Here is a 16,387-nt window from a genome sequence, read left to right as displayed (position 1 = left end):
GGCTCCCCACATTCCTGCAGGGCAGCCCAGGGATTTGTGGAATTCTGCAAAGTTTACCAGCATAGTCAATACAGCAGTCAGCATTTTCCCAAACCTGATTTCTCTCCCACCCCACCTGGAAGGTGCTGGTGCTGCCCTGAGCAAACCCCTCGCTGCTCCCTGACACAGCAGCTGGACAGGGCAGCAAACACGAGCACCATTCCCTGCTCACTCCAGCCCATCACACCACGAGGCAGCAGCAGGGCTCTCCCTTCCCACAGACAAATCTTCCCTTGTCCTCACTCCAGAAAAACCTAGAAACTGAAAACTGGCACGAGGCTTTGAACCCTTTTGCAGAAATTACTCTTGTCCTAGGCTCCATGGGCCAGCTCCACACAAAGTACTGACACTTGTCCTAAACATCTCTACAGGTCATTGGGTTCCTGGAAAGGGAACTGCAGGGCACTCAGCAGGTGAGTTCAATAGGAAATCACTCATTTGTGTACATGGAGGCTTATACAAATTTTTTATTTTCCTCGTGTTCCAGAAAAAGGAAGTGTTTTATACGCTCACCTAACACATGCACCCTCCAGTCTTTGGACTGCCTCTCCTCAGAGGGACAGCCTGGTAATTCCTGGGTGCCCAGAGACAAACTGCTCTTCAGAGACATCCTGGCCATTGGCACAGCTACACACATCCCTCCACCCAGGCTCCCACAGCTCTGAGCACTCTGAAGACTCTCATAACACACAGCCGTGCTTCAACTCAATAGAAATGCAAACCAGTGATTTGCATCCTGAGCAAGAGCTGGGCAGACGAGTCAAGCAGCAAGGTCTGACCCACATGATGGCACAAGCACAGAGCCAGCAGGGCACAGGGCAGCACTGAAGGCACCAGGACAGACCCGAGCCTACAGACAGGATCAGCCAGCCAGGTCTGGAACTCCAGGCTCCCTGTCAGCACACGGTGAGGAGCTTGAGCACAGAAGAGAAAAGAACTGAGCTTTTAAAGTCAGTTCTTAGAAACTTTCCTCCTTCTTTCCCTGTTAGTGACAGCCATCAGAGTGACTGGAGTAATCCACATCAGGAAAGGGGAAATGTCAGAAGTGTCAGCTCTTCCAAGACTCTTCCCCTGACAAAAGCACCTCCACCTTCACATCTGCAGCTCCAGCACTGCAGAATCCTCCCCATGTTGCAAGCTCTGATCTTGCCGACACTTTTCTGCTTAAAAAACAGCATCAGCCAGTCCTGTGCATTACCCAGGTGATGAATCTGCTTTAACACAACCTTGCAGTTCACATTGCTAAATATGGCAGTGAAGACGTTTCAGAATGAAGCAACGCAGTAATTGTTGTAATAACGTTGTTCAGGTCTTATGAAATCTGAGAGCTGCTCTCTAATCATCAAAACACAAAAAGGGACATCCAGCCTGTAAATAACGTGAACAATAGTTAAGTTACAGGTTACCTTCAGCTGTTCTTTACATCAGGCCTTCTCACTTGTGCGCAGTTTTTGGGACGAGCTCCCCACGTTGCAGCGTTTCGTGTGTCAGCTCGCCCTGACCTGCTCAGCCTGGCAGCAGCCAGAGCACGTCTGCACTCAGCCTGCTCTGGGATGCCAGGGCACGGGGTTCCAGCCATCGCGTCCTACTGGCACACCAAAATACAGAGATTTTTAAGAAAATTTAACGTGCCTTTGCAACAAATTCAAAAACTAAACAAACTAAAACAGCATTCTGGTGCAGATTTTGTTTATTATTTGAGCATTACTAACACACCAGTTTTGGTGTGCAAACTCTACTCCCAGAGTGCCAAGCCCTGAACACCTGGGTCTCTGTAAGCCACTAAATCACATTTTTAAAATATTTCAGTTTTCACTTTCAGCTTCTTCTCTCTTTCCCCATGGCATGTCCTGCTGCACTGGTTCTTAGACCACCAGCACGGGCAGTGTTGAAAAGCAGCAGCACAAATGTAGGCAACACATGCTGCTGTGCCATGCCTGGACTGCAGGAGTGGCTGCATTCCCTGAGCCCAGCTGTGCCCCCCTGAGCCCAGCTGTGCCCCCTGGATCCCAGCTGTGCCCCCCTGGATCCCAGCTGTGCCCCCTGAGCCCAGCTGTGCCCCTGGATCCCAGCTGTGCCCCCTGAGCCCAGCTGTGCCCCCTGGATCCCAGCTGTGCCCCCCTGGATCCCAGCTGTGCCCCCCTGGATCCCAGCTGTGCCCCTGGATCCCAGCTGTGCCCCCTGAGCCCAGCTGTGCCCCCTGGATCCCAGCTGTGCCCCCAGACTCCCAGCTGTGCCCCCCTGGATCCCAGCTGTGCCCCCTGGATCCCAGCTGTGCCCCCTGGATCCCAGCTGTGCCCCCGGGCAGGGATGCGGGAGTTGTGCTCTGCACAGCACTGGCTCTGGAGCTCAGTGCTCCTGCAGGGGAATGTTCCAGAAGGGGACAAACCCCTCCAGACCCTGTGAGCTCTGTTTCCCTACTCCAAGAGGCAGCTGCCAAGCCCTGGAGCACAAGGGGCAGCCGAAGGAAAGGGAAGGGGAGCACACACTGTCCTACAGTCACGTGCAAGGCAAAGGCTGCATCAAGTCTCCTCTCCCTGGCTGCAGGGAAAGCCTTCTCCATCCTCAGGGGGTGCCTGTGCCTGCAGCAGGACCATCCCTGCTGTCAGGGTATGCAGCTCCTGGGATGAGTCTGGCAGCCTGCAATAATAAAGCTGAAAACACCACGGAGTGAACCCGTGTTCCTGCAGCTTCATCTGCATGGGTTTGCTTTGCCTTGCAAAAGCTGGGCTTCAAAGGCGAGCTGTGCCAGCAGTCTGCTGTGATCAGGGACTGCGCCTGACTCCAGGGAGAGGTCCCGGGGCAAGAGGAAATTTTGGAGTCTGCCCACAAGCAGAAATGTGGGATTTAGCAGAGGGTTCCCTGGACAGAGGCCAGCGGAAGCTGCTCAGCACTGCGGGGGCAGCAGGTGGGTCCTGCTCTGGCTCAGCCCCTGCAGCTGACAGGGCTCCTGTGCAGAGCGGCACTAGGGGCTCGGCCTCTCAGATACTTGAGAAAAAAATTTAAACAGGTCTACAGAAAAGTCCAGGCAGAACAAACAGAAAATGGCCTTGGCAGCCACTGCTCTCAGAGCACTGGGATTATTTTTTCTTTTCTCCCAATTTTTAATGAGAGAGATGGGAATTTGCTTTCTTTTAAAGAAGGCAGCAGATATGGAAAATTACCCACTTCATCCCCCACTGACATGAGGCAGAACTTTGTCCCAATAGAACAGTCACCGTATAATATGTCCCAAATTTATCCCATGATTATTTCAGCGCTCTAAAGGCACTAAACTGTAAACATAAGTACAGCCAGGATCACTGAGGCAGGGCTGTGAGAGGCAGTGGGCTCAGTCTGTCCTAAGGAGCACCATGGCAGGAAACAGACACTCAGGGCACTTCAGCTGCACCTTGGAGTGGCAGACCTGGAGTTCTACTTCCATCCAACAGGCCATTTAGAAGGAAGGATCTGCTCAAAGCACAACAATAAAGGCAACCTAAATATAATCAAATTAATAATTGGCAAGATAATCTTGATTAGTAGATATTTTCATCTATCCAGCACCAGACTTTTCAGGCTGACACGACATCCAGGGGCACGCTGCAGACCCCGTGTGCCCCGGGAGGCAGAGGCAGGGCAGCCGTGAGCACCCTGCGGGCTCTGCAGCCTTCCCCAGCACGAACCCACCTCCCAGGTGAATCACTGTCTGCGTCCCGGGCGCCCCAGCTGCTCCGGAGCCAGGAAGTGAGCGGAGCGCTCACCTACCCTGGCATGTGAGTCATTCCCAGGAATGAGAAAGCCAGTTGCTCCAGTTGCTCCTGGCCAGGGGAATTTTGACTCTCTGAGCAGGTATCACCAAAAAAAAGCCATCGGAAGCCCAAAAATCCTACTCCAGCCATGGTTCACTCAGCTGCCCTCTCCCAGGAAATAGTCTGCTGCCCACTGTAGCTCCAGGACGTTCTGCAGGAGTCTGAGGCACTTTTGGGATGCGGCTCCGAGACGAGCGGAAGGCGACGATGGTGACAGGTAAGTGAGCTCTGACCATCCGAAAAGCACTCGATAACTTGTTCAGTGAATCTGCTAGCACTTTCTCACCCTTGGCTGAGAAAAGAGGAATTAAGATCTAGTTGCTGAAAAGCAGACTTGGAACCATGGTCTGAATGTTGGATCAATTCAAAGCGTAAAACCTTCTCAGAATAGCATGCCTTTACCAACCTTTTATTCACTCATACATAGTACTCACGGTGGCAAAAAAAAATCGGTTTCTACTAATCCTTTCTTCTAAGATACGACTCAAAGTGCAGGTGGGTCCATTGTTTCAGTAACTCGCTTACTGGCAGAGCTTAACTCACATAAAGTAAGATTAAGTAACTACAAAATCTGAATTTGCTTTAAAGGGGTTTGTACTATATTCCCTTTCACCCCTTTCAGTACAGGAAAGCAAACCTGAGCTCTCTTCACTATATGAACAGAATAAATGTTCTCTTCCTTCGTACTTCATTCAAGTCATGTTAAAACTTGTCAGGTTCACTGGAAAAACCACATAGCTCTGAATGAGCAGACTAACTCTGATGAGTCTCACAGCTTGGGAAATCTCTGAGGTGCTTGCTAAAACCTCTGTCTTTTAGGGAGATTCCATATTGGAAAGGTTGGTTTTGGTTACGGAGCACTGGGAGCAGCAGCACGGTTCTAGGGTTTGTTAAAAATGATTTGTTTGTGCACTATGGGGCCTGCAGCCGCTCCTGCCTGCTCCATCTGCAAACTGGCAGCGTTTCACACCTCTCTCCATCTTTTAAAGAATTCTGCAACCCTCTTAGAAAGGGAAACCAGGGAACCTAAGCAACCTTTGGTGATGCGGCCGATTCACCCGCAGGCACTGGCCCTGAGCACTTTTCTGGTCGGGAGAAGCTTCCCCTCCTGTCCTGCTGCCCCGCACTCCTGGGGAGGAGGCACGGCATCGCCCGGGACAGCCCGGCCGAGGGGCACTGGGAGAGGCCGAGGCCGTGCGGGATCCCACGCACGGAGCCATGTGTTGGCATGGGGGTGGGAGAGAAAAGCAGCACCTTTCAGCAGCATCAGCCGCGGCCGCTCCTCCCCGGCTGCCCAGGGCTGTGCCGGCTCTGCCCCAGGGGCAGGGAGGGACGCGGAGCCCGGCTCCCCAGCCCCGCACACACAGCCCCGCACACACAGCCCCGCACACAGAGCCCGGCCCCGCACACACAGCCCGGCCCCGCACACACAGCCCCGCACACACAGCCCGGCCGTGCTGCGCCCACCGTGCGGGGCTCCAGACCCCGACACCGGGCTGTCCCCTGGTCCCAGACCCCCACACCGGGCTGTCCCCTGGCTCCAGACCCCCACACCGGGCTGTCCCCGGGGTCCCACACCGGGCTGTCCCGGTTCCCGGGGTCCCACACCGGGCTGTCCCCTGGCCCTGGACCCCCACACCGGGCTGTCCCCGGGCCCCGGACCCCCACACCGGGCTGTCCCCGGGCCCCAGACCCCCACACCGGGCTGTCCCCGGGCCCCGGACCCCCACACCGGGCTGTCCCCAGACCCCCACACCGGGCTGTCCCCGGGCCCCGGACCCCCACACCGGGCTGTCCCCGGGCCCCAGACCCCCACACCGGGCTGTCCCCGGGCCCCACAGATGCGGGAGCGCGGCCGAGCCGGGGCCAGCCGGGGCAGCAGGGCCGAACGGGGCAGAGCACGGGACAGGCAGCAGGGCAGCGCCCAGGCTGCCCCGCAGCACAGCAGCTCTGCAGGGGCCACAGGCGCCTTGGCACTGCCCCGCGCAGAGCCCTGCAGCACACAGCCAGGAGCCAGGCGCTGGGAATGCTCCTCGCCTGCTGACCTTGCTCGCCTGCTCAAAGCAAAGGTCGGGAAGAACCTCCTCTGTGACCCAGTGAGCACCAGGAGAAGCCAGGCAAGCCCCTGTGCTCCACTACATGCTGAGCTCGAACTGTGCAGTGTTAGCAACAATTTGGGGCTGGGTGAAAACACACCTGACACACACCCTGGGCTCCAGACCCTCTGCAGGGCTGCGCAGGAGCCCAGGCTGCAGCAGACACCAGCCCCAGGGCTGCCAGGAGGGCTCTAGAGGAAGGAGGCAAGATCCAGTCCTACATTTCAGCAGCCTTAATCCTTTCCAACAGAAAAAAAATACCATAACATCTTAGATTAATTGAAACCTTGCACTGCCGATTACCAGAAGTTGGGTTTCCACTTCTGACCAACAATGAACCTCACACAAGGTGCTGCAGCAACCACTGCTTCTGGCTCCTCCTCAAGAAAATGTCAGTGGCGTGCCAGAGGGACAGCTGATGCTGAGCAGCATAAACTGACTTGGATCAGCCTGTGCCACCCTCCCTGCAGCAGCAGCCACTGGGCAAGGAGCCCAGGGTTGGTGGCAGCAGGAGCAGCAGCTCTCACAGCTGTGCCTGATGCCGTGCCCAGGGCCAGCAGAACTCTCTGGGCTGAGCATGAAAAAATGGCATTGCAGCAGGCTGGACTTCTCCCTAAAATCCCCGTGTCCTTCTCCTTCCTCTTTCAAGCAGTGGTGCTGCTGCAAGTAGCAAACAGAGCACGAGTGGCAGCAGGATGTACTGGAGCACAGAGAAACCAGCTGACACAGGCACACCAGGACTTCTTGGTGCTTCTGTGATGTGAATTAGGATTGCATACAAAAAATCAATAGAAATTTCTTCAGAACAAAAAAAAAATGCCTGAAAGTTAGACTGGAGTTACTGAAAGACTTAAATGGCACTGGCTATGTGCGCTTACCAATAATAATTTTCATTTCCCAATATATTCTCTCACAGTGGCCCCTGAGGGATGTGATAGAGGCACAACAGACACAGGTCCAACAGATAAAGGTGCAATGCTACCAGTTACACAGCTGCATTTGTGTGTTTGTGCCCCAGACACCTTTATTCTTTTTAAAGCACCATTTTGAAATTTTTACTCAATGTTTTTCACCGCGCAGTACAAATGAGCAAACCTAAAAGCTGATCTTTTCAGTAAAAACCTCTGACTCGAGCCTGGCCACCCCAGCCATGGCCTTTGCTGGTGGGCTACAGAGTGTGGCACCTGTGTCACCAGTGACATGGCACAGTCACCAGTGACAGGGCACAGGCACGTGGCACCAGTGCCATGGCACTGCCCTCATGGCAGCACGCTCTGCAGCAGCACCAAGGGCCCCCTGCCCACCTCACAGGAGCTCTGGGACCCTGCCCTGCCCGTGCTGGTGCTCAGGGCTGCACCTCACGTGGTGAATCCTGGGTGGGGGCCCAAGGAAAGGGCCCAGACTGCTCCCACTGCCAGCAGGCTTGTGCAGCCACAACAGCAGCAGCATCTTCTAGAAAGAAGCAAAGGGAACATTCCAGAGTTCCTTTCCCTTTGCTAATTAGAGGCTGCCTTAGTGAGAAAACATTCATTATCCCAGCTCTGCCAACCACTGTGTTGAGCTCTCTTTTTTTTATCCCCCGCAAAAAGCAGGCAGCCATTGCAGCCCAGCTTTCTCTAGCACCAAGAGCAGCTGCCCACCTGCTGCCCAGGTGATGCCAGTCCTGCTGGCAGACCTCTCAGCCTCTCATGCACAAGGCACTGCAGTGCCCGGAGCTGTGGAGCTGCACCTTGCCTCCAGGCCCCCCTCAGAGGTGTCAGTGCTGTGCTGGGCCCTCGGAGCCCCTTCCCACAGGAGCACAGCCCAGCACGCCTGACAGGCTCACAGGGACCACAGAGGGCTCCTGCCTTTGGCCCTGGGCAGGGCACCTGCTGCTCCTTGACGCAGCAGAGAACTGGGAAGCGCCAGCAGCATCACCCAGGAGCCACGGTGCCTGTGCAAGGGGAAAGGGAATTCATATTTTAGGTTCTGCAAATCACCTCAAAAACAGTCTTACTGTGACAATTAACGGTGACTAGATCTTGCAAACTCTGCACAGAAAATCCAATCCAAAGTAGGTAATGTAATCCATGGACTTTTAGCAAGGAGCATTCCAAAACACAGAAAAGAGAAATAACTTGTTAGCTCAGGCAACGTCTCATGTCAGCTATCTCACACAGGGACCATTAGAGCTCATAATAATTCACTTGAGAAACAGATTAATGGCTACATTTGGACAAAATATTCCAAAAGTGGCTTTGAGAAAGTTAGATTTGCCCAAATATTTCTATTTCTAGAAATACAATTTCTTTTTAAAGTGAGGAAAGCCTGTAAACCTAGGGGCATATTCCCCCAAAATGAGAATCTTTCATGGTACATGGTATTATCAAATGCTCACTCCAGGGTTTTGCTATCACCAGTTACAGGTGCAGGCAGACTGTGAGGTTTCGGCTGCAGCACAGATAAAGACTGAGCACATGCAGGGGCTGCCCTGACACCAGGTACAGCCAGCCCTGGCACAGCCGGGCACTGGGGCCACCCGTGGCACTCCCAGCTGTCACAGGGGACTGGCCCACGCTGTCAGTCCGTGCCTGTGTGGGGCTCTGCAGTCACAGGTGACGTTTGGGCAGAGCCAGGCTGGGGACACTGGTCCCTGCCAGCAGCGTGTCCCGGCACAGAGCCAAGGCAGGGCTGCTCCCGTGGGCACCCCGACCTGGATGCCAGCCCAGGGCCCGGGCAGGGGCCTGACCCTTTATGTCAGGTGTGCCCTGACCACTGCCCTTCCCACCTCTCCTGCAGACAGACAAACAGACAGGGCAGGGACAGGATCCTGAGCCAGCAGCCAAAGGCAGAGGGAAGGCAGCTGCACAGCAGCTTCCCCAGGGCAGGATGCTGCCCCCAGACATGTGAGGAGAGCTAGGCTGGACACGAGGGGAAGCCCAAGGAGGAACCTGAAACACAGAAGGGGGTGCTGTGCCAGATGCTGGAGCAGCTCTGAGCAGATGCAGGTTCCTATTTCTGGCCAGCCCTAAGGACAGGGCCAGCATGAGGCACAGCTGGGGACAGCTGTACCCCAGTCCTTCCTTCCAGGCTCTGCAGCGTGGCTGCTTGAGCAGGGCAGCGCTGCTGGCACCTGGAGCCAGCCCACGGTGGCCTCACTGCCAGGACGGGGGGCACGGGGCTGCTCTCACCCTCTCCCAGCTGAGGAAGGGACTGTGCCAGCTCTGGGTCTGTCCCCCGTGCTCAGCCAGCAGCGCGGGGTACTTGGGGGCACGGGGGACCCCAGGAGCTGCCACCCCACCACAGGCAGGGCCAGCACCAGGACGTGCTGCTACAAAAACACCTGAACCATCGGAGTGTGCAAAGCCCAAGGCAGCAAGAAGGACAGCTCACTGAGGCAGGCAGCGATTCAAACAGGAATTTCAGGTTGTTCCACTGTGCATTACCAGCACATTAACATATTCCTTCACCAAAAGGGAGATGGACCATTTTTGACAGAAGCCTCCAAGGAAGGGAAAGGTGGCAGTGCCATGGCTGCTGGGACTGGGCTTGTAGTGAGCAAGAGAAAACACTCAGGCAAGGGAAGAGATGCAGGCAGGGCAAACCAGAACACGGAGGGTGGCTCAGGGAGCATGGGGCAGGAGCAGGCTCAGGGGACACGGGACAGGTGTGGGGTGACACAGAGACCAGGGGCACAGGCTCATGCCTGCCTGCAGCAGCTTCATGCACTCATGCTCTTGCCCTGCACCAATGCTTTTCCCCCTACATCTTGACAATCAAGTCAGAGATTTGGTGCTGATGGGCAACAGGCAAGAAGAGCATTGCAGCCAGCCTACAGCAGGTTTAATACCTGCCTCACATGTCTGTTGCTGCATTAACCCTGTCATTTACCCAGCCTTGTGGTGATGAATGCAGCAGGCAAGGAGGCACACATCAACAAGTTATGGGCTCAAATAAAAAACATTGCTTAAGACTCTGCAGCCCCATGACCTAGAATAACTGGTCTAGGTCACAAAGAGAGTTTTTTAATTCTAAAAAGTTTTAAATGAGAAGAAAAAAGATTAGATCTGAGGATGTACAATTTCTTTAAACAGGAAGGTAACTTTAAGCCTTAGTCACTAGAAAAACTCTGCAGTCATTCCCTATCCACCTGACACTGAAGGCTGCCATGCAGCCTATTATTTCATTTCTTCTCTGAGGTTACATCAGTCATGCACATAAACCAGTCTGTCCACATCAGCAGCAAGAGATTATCTCATCAACCACAGACAAAGTACAGAAGCTACAAGAAGTAAAATGTATTCTAGTTTACAAAGCTGCCTGGATAAAGGAGCAGCCTCTTGTGCATCTTCAAAGCCTTCCAAGCAGAATATATTTGTATAGCAGACTGAAGCAGCTGCTTAGGATAAAATTGGTGAGGAAAGTGTCCAGAAAACTGGACAAGGAGAGGAAAGCCAGCCCTGCCAAGCATGAAAATACTGTATTCAGACAAGTAAAAAATCCACAGCTAGAGTACACAGTCAGTGAGCATCTACAAAATACCCTGAAATACTCTTCAAAGAGAACACAAGTCTTCATCTCCTGTTGCAATAAAACACATGAAAAAGAATGAATTCTCCATATAATAAATTTGTTCCTACCCCTGGAGTCTGCAACATAGCGGGCTTTGTTGGAAAGAATGAAGCTACAGGGTACAGATACCCCAGCTCTATGCTTGATCACCTGCCCCAGTATGTAAATAATGAAACCACACTGCTCTCAGTGCTCTGCCCACCACAGCACCCCTCAGCCTGACAGGCTTTGGTAGAAAACTCTGGAAACACCTTTGGACTGCTGAGTCTGAGCAGGACCACGGCTGTGCATCCCATCCCACAGCCAGCTCTGCTGCAGGACCATCCCACCTTCCATCACAACCAGCTCTGCTCCAGGACCATCCCACAGCCAGCTCTGCTGCAGGACCATCCCACCTTCCATCCCACAGCCAGCTCTGCAGCAGGACCATCCCACCTTCCATCACAGCCAGCTCTACTCCAGGACCATCCCACCTTCCATCACAACCAGCTCTGCTCCAGGACCATCCCACAGCCAGCTCTGCTGCAGGACCATCCCACCTTCCATCACAACCAGCTCTGCTCCAGGACCATCCCACAGCCAGCTCTGCTGCAGGACCATCCCACCTTCCATCCCACAGCCAGCTCTGTGCTGCAGGACCATCCCACAGCCAGCTCTGCTCCAGGACCATCCCACCTTCCATCACAACCAGCTCTGTGCTCCAGGACCATCCCACCTTCCATCCCACAGCCAGCTCTGTGCTGCAGGACCATCCCACCTTCCATCACAACCAGCTCTGCTCCAGGACCATCCCACCTTCCATCCCACAGCCAGCTCTGTGCTGCAGGACCATCGCACCAGCACAGCACTGCACAGAGCTGTTTGGTGAAGCCTTTAAAGCCCTGAGCTGCAGCAGAGCCTTTGGTGTGTGAGGAGGGCAAGCCTCTCTCCTGCACCCTGCAGACAGCAGAGCCTCTGCTGAGCTCAGGTGTGCTGGCAGGGCACAGAGCCCAAAGCTCAGCTGGCACAGGCTACACCGGTGAAGAATTTGCTGCTTTCTTTTTCCAACCACAGTGTGTTGAGATAATTTTGGAACCTACTCTGACATCAAAGCCATCAGGAAGAAGAAGACACAGAGATATCCAAGCAAAGGCTCAGTCCCAGCTGGCCTGCACAGCAGCACACAGCTCCCAGGGTGGCTTCCCAGTGTCCTGGACGTCCCTGGGCAGTGCCAGGGTGGTCACACCTTCACTGACCAGGGACACGGGGGCAGGGCTCAGCAGGGCTGCGTGGGAGCCACCACCAGAATGGCTTTGCAGGCTTGGGGACACTGCAGAGTAACAGCAGCACGTGTGAGCCCACAGAGCCATGCCAGCCCCAGGAACGCTGCAGCATTCCCAGTCTTACAGGGGCACACAGCACCCTCCTCTTGCTCTGCCTGGAATCCCAGCACACCCAGCACCTCCCTGGCTTCTCTGCACTGAGGGTTTCTTAGAGCCCTTGCCTGAAGAGCCTGGGAACAAGGAGTTTTCCAGGGGCCAGGAATTATACAGACTTAAAAGAAACCCAGAAAAGCAGGGAAATAAGCACCTTATTTACATAAGGAGTTAGATATGCATCTTTTCATAAAATCACGTACTCTTTTGATCTCTGCCTCCTGGGCAGAAAAGAGAGCTGCAAATCCTCAACAACAGCAAAACATGATGGATTACTGCTGCTCAGACACACAGAAAACAAAATACCTACAACACCTCTGACAGTCCTGTCACTGTCAGAGCAAACAGTGCCAGCTGAGAAGCCAGACTGATAAAAAGGTTAAAATATCCAAATTAATTTTTTTTACTGATGCTTTCATACACCATTACTTGCTTTGGTGCCATCTAGTGCCACACAGTACAGTTCCTACATGGGGATGGCACCTAAAACAGGTTCTGATCTGCAAAAGGGCCGCAGGAATTCCATCCTCTCCTCATTCCCATGAGAGCAGTCAGGGCTTGTGGAATTGGTGAGATCTGAACCATTTTTCCAGTTTTCCAAAAAATGAATCCCAGAAAAGTTACTGCATTTGCATACTGATTGAGGACAGAATAATTTGGAACACAGCCTTACAAACTGGTATTGGCAAAATCCCTTTGAGCAACATCAAACATTGTGATGCCATCATGGCATTAATGAGTTTCTGCAGGTTTCAGTGTTCCTTGTGTACCAATTTCTATGAAAAAGGAACAGGAATTTGTCATTTCCACCATTTCCACCCCAAATTGGGGGATACACTATGAAGTTATACGCACATATCTCATAATTACTGATAAAACTTTTTTACTTCAAGAAGTGAGTGATGATTGTAAAAAAAATATCTACTCACGGTCATCCATCACTGAAATGAGCAAGAAGAGGGCAATGAAGACCTCTGTGCAGTACCCAGGCCTCAGCCACCTCAGCCAGCCCCTCACTGGCAATTCCAGAGGAAGCTCCTTTCACAAAGCCTCTCTCCATGCAGGGGACAAGAAGGTGGGCTCTTCTATTTTCCTTTGGTCTTAATTTGGATTTTTTTCCCCAGAACATCATCCTGGCACAGGCCCAGCTGCATCCCAGATCCACGGCTGTCAGTGGGACTCCTGAAGAGATTGCAGCTGAAATCCTACAGCAACGCAAAGGATGGGGTACAATTTGTCCTATGGAAAACTGCCAGGTAAAATAACAATGGAAATGTAGGCGATTGATAAGTGTTTATTTTATTGCTGTCAGTTCCTACCAACATTTGAAGGAAATTAGTCACTGCAGGACGGGCTGTCCGAGCAGTGCCCAGCTCTGCCCCACAGCCAGCCTGCTGTGCCTCACCAGACAAGGTCAGAGCAGAAACAACACGAAACAAAACGTGCTGTCACTTTATGGCAGAGTTTATAAGTTTGTCACAAACATTTACATATGAAATCTTAAAATCCCCCAGAGACTGTGGTTTTTAAATACATCTAAGTAAACTAAGTTTAAATTCACATTTTGATAGGCCTGAGGAGTCCCTCCAGAGCCTGCCCCATGACAAACATCTCAGCTGACAAGTCACACTCTGTCAGGAAAGCCAAGAGCTGACAACCCGCAGCTCTGATTTATGGTTCACCCCCGCAGCCTTAGACTGCCCAGAGAGAGGGCAGCTCCAGACTCTGTGAAACACCAGAAATCCTTACCTGTTGCTCTCCCCCGCTCCCACAGACGCTCGCCTCGGCTCGGAGAACGGCAGCTCGCCCAACAGCAGCTCCCCAGGGCAGGACGAGTTCACCACCATCGTGCTGCCCGTGCTGTACCTCGTCATCTTCCTGGCCAGCCTCCTGCTCAACGGCCTGGCCGTGTGGATCTTCTTCCACATCAGGAACAAAACCAGCTTTATATTTTACCTCAAGAACATCGTGGTGGCAGACCTGCTGATGACGCTGACGTTCCCGTTCAAGATCATCCAGGACTCGCGGCTGGGGCCGTGGCACTTCAACTCCTTCCTGTGCCGCTACACCACGGTGCTGTTCTACGCCAACATGTACACCACCATCGTCTTCCTGGGGCTCATCAGCATCGACCGCTACCTCAAGGTGGTGAAGCCCTTCGGGGACTCCAGGATGTACAGCATCACCTTCACCAAGGTCCTGTCAGCCTGCGTCTGGGTGGTGATGGCCTTCCTGGCGCTGCCCAACCTGATCCTCACCAACGGCTACCCCACCCGCAGGAACGTGGACGACTGCCTGAAGCTGAAGTCTCCCCTGGGGGTCAAGTGGCACTCGGCCGTCATCTACATCAACACCTGCATGTTCGTAGTGGTGCTGGTAGTGCTGATAGGCTGCTACATTGCCATTTCCAGGTACATCTATAAATCCAGCAAACAGTTCATCAGCTCGTCCAGCCGAAAGAGGAAGCACAACCAGAGTATAAGGGTTGTCGTGGCTGTGTTTTTCACCTGCTTTTTGCCCTACCACTTGTGCCGAATACCCTTCACTTTCAGTCATCTGGACAAAATTTTAGATGACTCTGCACACAGGATCTTGTATTATTGTAAGGAAATGACACTGTTCCTGTCCGCATGCAACGTCTGTCTGGATCCCATCATTTATTTTTTCATGTGTCGATCATTCTCACGAAGGCTGTTCAGGAAATCCAACATGAGAACCAGGAGCGAGAGCATCAGGTCCCTCCAGAGCGTCAGGAGGTCAGAGGTGCGCATCTACCACGAGTACACTGACGTCTGAAGGCACCCACAGAGACTTAGCTGGCTTGTGAGAGTGCTTGTATATCGTGTAAATAAAATGTCTCTTTACGTATCTGACCACAGAAGCTCGTTAAGGGATGTGCAGACACATTCTGCTCTTCGGTGTCACCTCGCCAACGTCCCCCTCAAATCCATCCCCGCAGGGATCAGGGTGTCCCCGTGGGGCTGGGGGTGTTTTGGTCGGCAGGTTTTAGGCAGGTTGGTTGGTTTACAAAGCACCACAAGGCTGCCTCAGCTCAGGAAGCAGCCCTGAGCTCGGGAGGCTGCAGCCAGGATGGGCTGTGCCCTCGGAGCAGACCCACTGGGAGAAACAGGGCAGCAGCTGAAGGGAAGGGAGGGAGGTGGCACAGGCCCCTGGGCACCCTCAGTGCCAGGCAGGGCTCTGGTGCCACAGGGCTCTGTGCCAGCAGCCCCAGCGGCTCCGTGTCCCTCGCGGTGCTGCGGGCAGCAGCCCCATCTCACCTGGAGCTTGCACCGAGCCCTCTGCACCCGGTGATGCTCACGTGGACCTGGATCCCCTGGGCATTAAATCAGATTGGTTTAGAGCAAAAACTGCTGGGCCAAAAACGAAGCAAGCTGGTGAAGGCAGGCTGGCAGGGCACGGCAGGAGCCCTGAGCAGTCTGCGCTCGCAGCCAGCCCGGGATGCAGTGCAGCTGCACCAGCAGGAGATGGCAACAGTCCATCGGCCACTGCCTCACACACACAACGCCTTTCCTTCTAATACACACCAGAAAAAAAAAAAAGATTTGACAAGAAAACCCTGAAAATGCAGCACTCAAATGATAAGATTAAGTTCTGCATGAGAACATCTTTCATAAAGCTTTCCACTGAAAGATGGGTTTCTTTCTTCCAGATTTTTTTAACATAATTGGTTTAGGTTTAGATTTTGGTTTATGAATAATTAAGAAGCTGAAATGTAAGTATGATAATATTTGGATTAATGCGAGTATTATGAAACTACTTACATGATCAGGAGAGAACATTTCTGGAAAGGAAGACAGAATACTTTGGGTATTTATCCTACTTTAAATAAAAATACTTTAAATAGCTAAAATACCACAGATAAACCCTGTTTCCCAATCAGCCTGGTAGAAAACTGTTCACTCACACCAGACAAGTTCTGGGAGCAATCTGCCATCTTGCACCCTAAGCAGTCCATGCACATACAATACCATGTTAAGAGAGCCACTCTGGGGACTGGGTTGCATACTTAAATCCTGACAAGCACCAGATGAAATGGAATGATAGTATGTAGGACTGGAGATCAGTTCTGTGTGCAGACATTCCCAGCCAAAGACTGTCCTCTCAGGTCTTATATGGTTAAAGCAAATCAAGGCTGAGTGCTCTTGGTCTCCCTTTCACAAGTGTAAATCTCCAAGGGTTTATGGCTTGTTAAATTGTGCCTGACAATTGCTGTGTTAAATTCACAGTGACCTTTTCCCAGGTGGAGGGTGGACTTCCCCCAGAAGCCCAGCAAAGCCCGAGGAGCCACTTCAGGGGCAATGTCCCTGCTGGTCCCCAGCCAGAGGACACTAAAGGCAGCAGAGGAGGCAGCAGACCAGGGCCGGCACAGGGTGGAGCTGATGCCCTGCAGGGGTGGCTGCAAACACAACCAGAAAAGCTCCTGCATCCCCCAGTGTGCTGTGTGCCCCTTGACAGGATGCACACACACCAACTT

General features: G+C 53.1%; 1 protein-coding gene across 1 annotated transcript; it reads left to right on the top strand.

Moving 5' to 3' along the window:
- Positions 1 to 4,037: 4,037 nt before the first annotated feature.
- Positions 4,038 to 14,807, top strand: GPR87 (G protein-coupled receptor 87). The gene is made up of 2 exons (XM_064385067.1): positions 4,038 to 4,047; positions 13,667 to 14,807. The coding sequence occupies exons 1-2, from the start codon at positions 4,038 to 4,040 to the stop codon at positions 14,686 to 14,688; spliced, it is 1,032 nt and encodes a 343-aa protein (XP_064241137.1). The 3' UTR covers positions 14,689 to 14,807.
- The last annotated feature ends 1,580 nt before the right edge of the window (positions 14,808 to 16,387 follow it).

Source organism: Passer domesticus, chromosome 11, assembly GCF_036417665.1.
Source record: "Passer domesticus isolate bPasDom1 chromosome 11, bPasDom1.hap1, whole genome shotgun sequence".
Classification (NCBI taxonomy): Eukaryota; Metazoa; Chordata; class Aves; order Passeriformes; family Passeridae; genus Passer; species Passer domesticus.
Note: the sequence above shows the minus strand (reverse complement) of the source record. Positions and strands in the feature narration are given on the sequence as shown.